General features: G+C 72.0%; 1 protein-coding gene across 1 annotated transcript in view; it reads right to left on the bottom strand.

The window, feature by feature from the left end:
• LOC126046694 (tensin-2-like) overlaps window positions 1–5,104 on the bottom strand; it is a 5,354-nt gene extending 250 nt beyond the window's left edge. The window contains exons 1-6 of the mRNA XM_049819432.1: window positions 5,032–5,104; window positions 2,906–3,014; window positions 2,613–2,650; window positions 748–786; window positions 559–597; window positions 411–460 (exon numbers count right to left, since the gene is read on the bottom strand). Of these exons, the coding sequence (XP_049675389.1) occupies window positions 411–460; window positions 559–597; window positions 748–786; window positions 2,613–2,650; window positions 2,906–3,014; window positions 5,032–5,037 (281 nt within the window). The 5' untranslated portion in view covers window positions 5,038–5,104. The remainder of the gene's footprint in view (window positions 1–410; window positions 461–558; window positions 598–747; window positions 787–2,612; window positions 2,651–2,905; window positions 3,015–5,031) is intronic.
• Between the last annotated feature and the right edge of the window lie 896 nt (window positions 5,105–6,000).

Genomic DNA, 6,000 nt, shown 5'->3' with positions numbered 1-6,000 from the left:
CCCCCCTCAAGCACCCCATAGCACCCCATATCCCCCCCAGTCTCCACCCTATAGCACCCCATAACCCCCTGGTTCCCCCCCAGCACCCCATAGCACCCCATATCCCCCCAATCTCCACCCCCAGCACCCCATAACCCCCTGGTTCCCCCCAGCACCCCATATCCCCCCAGTCTCCACCCTATAGCACCCCATAGCCCCCTGGTTCTCCCCCCAAGCACCCCATAATCTCCCTGGATCTCCCCCCTGCACCCCATAGCCCCTGGTCTCCCCCACCCCATAGCCCCCCATAACCCCCTAACTCCCCCCCCGCAGCACCCCACGACCCCCTGCTTTCCACTCCCCAGCACCCCACAACCCCTAGAGTCCCCCCAACACCCCACAACCCCTGGGGTCCCCCCCCCCCCCCATACCTGGGCAGGGTGTTCCGCTGCCGGGTGCTATTGAGGGACTTGGTGGAGCCCTGGAGGGGGACACGGGGGGTGGGTGGGGGGGGGGTGTCACGGGTGGCCCCGTCTCCCACCGTGGGGGGGGGACACAGGATGGGGCCAGGGGACCCACCAGGTGCTCGCTGCGTCGCACGGGGGCCGTGTTCCTCCTCTGGGGGGGCAGAGCGGGCTGTGGGGGGAGCGGGGGGGGGCCCGGTCCCCGTCGTGGGGTGCGGGGCCCTGCCTCAGTTTCCCCTTTCCCACCCCCTGCCGGGGGGATGCGGGGGGACCCCCGCACCGGGATTGGCCCCCCAGCACTTACCAGCTCGGGGGGGGGCAGAGCTTGGCACGGTGATGGCACCTGGAAGGGGGTGAGGGGGGGGTGGGGGGTCACCCCGGCCCCACACCCCAAATGGGACCCATAGGAGGAGCCCAGGGCAGGACCCAGCCCCATAGAGGGACCCCAGCCCCACACCCTGAGTGGGACCCCAGAGGGAGACCCCAGCCCCACACCCTGAGTGGGACCCCAGAGGGAGACCCCAGCCCCACAGAGGGACCCCAGCCCCATAGCGGGACCCCAGCCCCATGCCTAGAGCAGTACCCCAGAGCAGGATGGAGCCCAGCCCCATAGAGAGACCCCAGCCCCATAGCGGGACCCCAGCCCCATATCCCCAGCGGGAGCCAGGATCAGGACCCTGAATGGGGGACCCCAGCCCCATAGAGGGACCCCAGCCCCATAGAGGGTCCCCAGCAGGACCCCAGCCCCATGCCCAGGGCAGGACCCAGCCCCATAGCGGGACCCCAGCCCCATAGCGGGACCCCAGCCCCATATCCCCAGCGGGAGCCAGGATCAGGACCCTGAATGGGGGACCCCAGCCCCATAGCGGGACCCCAGCCCCATAGAGGGTCCCCAGCAGGACCCCAGCCCCATGCCCAGGGCAGGACCCAGCCCCATAGCGGGACCCCAGCCCCATAGCAGGACCCCAGCCCCATATCCCCAGTGGGAGCCAGGATCAGGACCCTGAATGGGGGACCCCAGCCCCATAGAGGGACCCCAGCCCCATAGCAGGACCCCAGCCCCATAGAGGGACCCCAGCCCCATAGCAGGACCCCAGCCCCATAGAGGGTCCCCAGCAGGACCCCAGCCCCATGCCCAGGGCAGGACCCAGCCCCATAGCGGGACCCCAGCCCCATAGCAGGACCCCAGCCCCATATCCCCAGTGGGAGCCAGGATCAGGACCCTGAATGGGGGACCCCAGCCCCATAGAGGGACCCCAGCCCCATAGCAGGACCCCAGCCCCATAGAGGGACCCCAGCCCCATAGCGGAACCCCAGCCCCATAGCCTGGAGCAGGGACCCTATAGCAGGACCCTATAGAGGGTCCCCAACCCTACAGAGGGACACCACCCCCCCCCCAGCGGGACCCCCTCCCTCCCCGCCTCCCCCCCCCCCCCCCATGTTGTTCTTGGCGTCGGTGCCCGGCCGGGACAGAGGCTCCGATTGACGGTGGCCGGGGCGGGGCGGGGGGGGGGGTCGGGGGGGGGGGGGGGGGCAGGGGCAGGGCTAAATATAGCTCGGGCAGCACAGGGGGGCCTTTCACGGGCTCCTGCCTCAGTTTCCCCTCGAGCAAGAGACCCCCCCCCCCCCCCCAAAAAAAAAATCTTCCTTGCTCCCCCATCCAGCGGGGAAACTGAGGCACGGGTTGTTTTAAAGCTGGGGGAACCATGCTGGGGGGGGGGGGGGGGCAGGAGTGTGGCCCCCCCCCCCCCCCCCCCATATTGGTCCCATGAGGACCCTGCGGTTTAGTTGGGGGGGGGGACACACGGACACGGGGGGGGGGGGACACTGCTCCGTCCCAGGACCCTGCTGCTCCCCCCGGCTGCCCTGCCCGGGCGGACACTGACCCCCCCCCCCCCGGCCCCCCCCCCCCCCCCCCCCGGGGTCCGTTGTCCCCCCCCCCCCCCGTGTCCGTCCCTCTGTCCGGCGGTTTGTCCAGCTGCAGCCCTGGGCCGCCGGCCAAGGCCAGAATTGCACAACGGCGGGGGGGGGGGCACGGGGGGGGTGGGCGGGGGACGAGGGCGATGTGCCCCCCCCCCCCCCCCCAAACTCTTAGGGACCAGGAGGGGACAGTGGGGGGGGGGGGGGGTCACCCCGGGGGCCACCCATTGCCCCCCCCCCCCCCCGTACCTTGGCTTCGCATCTCTTGTGGCTGGTGATTTTGCACACTGGGGGGGGGACACACACAAAAGGGACGTCAGGACCCCCCCAGCCCAAACCAGTCCAGGCCCCCAGCATTCCCAGTAACCCCCCCCCCCCGCCCCCCAGCACCCCCCCACCCCCCCCCAAATCCCTCCTCCACCCCCCCCTCCCCCCCCCTGCACCCACCCGCTCCAGCTTCCCCCCCCTCCCCCCAGCACCCTTCCCCCCCCCCGTGGGTCCGGGGGGGGGGGGGGACACGGAGGCGTGGGGGGGGGGGTCACCTCTGCAGAGGAGGCCCTGGGGGCCGAGGGGCTCCCGGCAGGCAGCGCAGACCCCCCCCCGGCGGAAGGCTTTTTCTCGGAAGCTGTGGGGTGGAGGGGGCTGCCGGGGCTGTGGGGTGGGGGGGTCACGAGTGGGGATGGGGATGGGCACGGGGGTGCAGGGACCCGTGCCCCCCCCTCCTGCCCTACACCCCCCCGCAGCGCCCCACGGAGGGAAACTGAGGCACGGACCTCCCCCACCCCCCACCCCCTTCTATGGGAGGGAGCTGAACCCGGGGGGGGGGGGGGGGGGTCACCCGTGGGTGCCAACCTGCTCCACGGCCGGCTGTCCCCCGTGTGTCCCCCCCCCCCCGTGTCCCCTGTGTGCCCCCCCTGTGTCCTGCTCCCCGGGTCCCCCCCCCCCCGTGTCCTGGTCCCCATATCTTGGTCCCCGTGTCCCCCACGCGTGTCCCCCCCCCATGTCCCCTGTGTGTCCCCCCCATGTCCTGCTCCCCGTGTCCCCCCGTGTCCCCCCCACCGTGTCCCCCCCCGTGTCCTGGTCCCCATATCTTGGTCCCCGTGTCCCCCACGCGTGTCCCCCCCCATATCCCCTGTGTGTCCCCCCCATGTCCTGCTCCCCGTGTCCCCCCCCCCGTGTCCCCCCCCGTGTCCTGCTCCCCGTGTCCCCCCGTGTCCCCCCCACCGTGTCCCCCCCCGTGTCCTGGTCCCCATATCTTGGTCCCCGTGTCCCCCACGCGTGTCCCCCCCCATAATCCCCTGTGTGTCCCCCCCATGTCCTGCTCCCCGTGTCCCCCCCCCGTGTCCCCCCCCGTGTCCTGCTCCCCGTGTCCCCCCCCCCGTTTCCCCCCCGTGTCCCCCCCCGTGTCCTGGTCCCCATATCTTGGTCCCCGTGTCCCCCACGCGTGTCCCCCCCCCATGTCCCCTGTGTCCCCCCCCCCTGTCCTGCTCCCCGTGTCCCCCCATGTCCTGCTCCCCGTGTCCCCCCCCTGTGTCCCCCCCCGTGTCCTGCTCCCCATATCTTGGTCCCCGTGTCCCCCACGCGTGTCCCCCCCCATGTCCCCTGAGTGTCCCCCCCATGTCCTGCTCCCCGTGCCCCCCCCCGTGTCGTGGTCCCGTGTCCCCCCCTGTCTCCCCCCCCCCCCCCCCGGTGTCCCCCCCCCCCGCCCCGTGTCCTGGTCCCCGTATCCCTCCCGTGTCGTTGTCCGTGTCCCCCCCTGTCGCCCCCCCCCCCCCCCCCCGTGTCGTGGTGCCCGTGTCCCCCCCGTGTCCCCCCCCCGCGGGACACCGTGTCCCGCCGCAGGAAACGGAGCCGGGACCAGCCCAGGAAACCGGCCCCGGGGGGGGGGGGTGGGGAGCCGACCCCCCCCCCCCCCAACCGGTTCCCACGAGCGGGGTGTGGGGGGGGGGCAGCGTGGGAGAGTTGGGAAGGGGGGGGGCACAGCGTGGGAAAAAAGGGGAGAGTGGGAAAAGGCGATGGGGGGGGGGCGTGGGAAAACGGGGGGAGCGGGGGAAAAAAGGGAGGGAAAGTGTTGGGGGGACAGTGGGGGGGGGGGGGCAGGGAGACACCCCCCCACCCCCACACGGGACACCCCCCCACGGGACACCCACCCCCCCCCCCCCCCCCGGCCCCCTACCGTGTCGGTGCCGTGGCGGCGGCCGAGCGCCCGCAGCAGCGTCCCCACCGCGCCCGGGGGCTTCAGGGGGGGGGGGGGGGGGGAAGGTCGTGGGTGGGTGGGTGGGGGGGGGGTCGTGGAGCCCCCGGGGGGGGGGTCGGCAGCGGCTCCGGGAATGAGTCCGGGAAGGGCGGGCGGCCCCCGAGGATGGGCCGGGCCCGCCCCGGCTTCCGCGCACAGAAAGAGCCGCTTCCCGTGGCCGGGGGGGGGGGGCACGGACACGGGGGGGGGGGGGGACACGGACACGGGGGGGGGGGGGACACGGACACGGGGTGGGGGGGGGCACACGGACACCCGGAGAGTAGAGCGGGGCGAGGCGAGACGACACGGCGGGTACCGCTGCCTCAGTTTCCCCTTTTCCCCAGGTTGGGAAAACACGGGAGAACCCCCCCCGCCCCCCAAAAAAAAAAAAAAAAAAAGCGACCCCCCCCCCCCCCCCCCATCGCTCCGTACCTTCATGGCGCTGGGATTAAACCCCCCCCCCGGTGCTGCCGGTCCCCGGTGTTCCCGGTGCCGGAGTGGCGAAGTGCTGCCCCCCCCCCCCCCCTCTCTTCTGCCTCCTCCCCATCCTCCTCCTCCTCCTGCCCCCCCCCGTTAACCCCTGCGGGGCCCCCCCCCGGCCGGAAGGGGTTAATGGGACCCGGTTAAAACACCGCGGGGGGGGTGGGGGGGAGGGGGAAAAGCTGGGACCCCCCCCCCCCCACCCCTCCCCGAAGTCCCTCGGTCACCCCAGAGAGAAAAATTTGGGGACCCCCCCCCCCCCCCCGTGGGAACACACCTTTGGGGGGCCGGGGGGGTGCGAGCAGCAGGATCGGGCCCAGCACTGACCGCCCCCCCCCCCCGCCCATGGGCTCCGGCTGCCTCCGGGTTCCTTTTCCCTTTTTCCAGCTTTTTTTTTTTGGTGTCGTGTTTTGTTTTTTTTGGTTTTTTTTTTTAACTTAAAATCTTGGAAACGGCCGTAAAAAAAAAAAAAAAATAAAAATAACAACAAAACCACCAACTCCTCCCCCGCTGGGGGGGGGGAACACACACATCGGGTGGGGTGGGGGGGGGCTGCAGGGCCCCCCAAAATGGGGATGTATCCACTTTGGGGACCCCCCCCCCCTTCCAGGGACCCCCCCCAGCCCCCGACTGTACCTTGGGGGGGGGGGGTGTCACCCCAAGATTCAGACATGAGTGGGACCCCCCCCCCCTCCAGGGACAACCCCCTGGGGCTGGTCCGGGGGGGGGTCCTGTGGTCCCCTGACCCCCCCCCCCCCCAGCACCAGGGACCCCCCCCCAAAAAAAAAACCCCAGGGAGATATTGGGGTACAGGGGAAACCCGGAGACAGCCCCAGGGTCCCCCCCAAAGCCCCCCCCCCCCCCCCCTGGGGACTGGGGGGGGGGGGGGCACCACCCACAGCCGGATTTGGCCCCCGCAGC

This window comes from Accipiter gentilis, chromosome 16 (genome assembly GCF_929443795.1).
Source record: "Accipiter gentilis chromosome 16, bAccGen1.1, whole genome shotgun sequence".
In the NCBI taxonomy this organism is placed as follows: Eukaryota; Metazoa; Chordata; class Aves; order Accipitriformes; family Accipitridae; genus Astur; species Astur gentilis.
The sequence above is the reverse complement of the archived record's forward strand: the minus strand, read 5'-3'. Positions and strand labels throughout refer to the sequence as shown.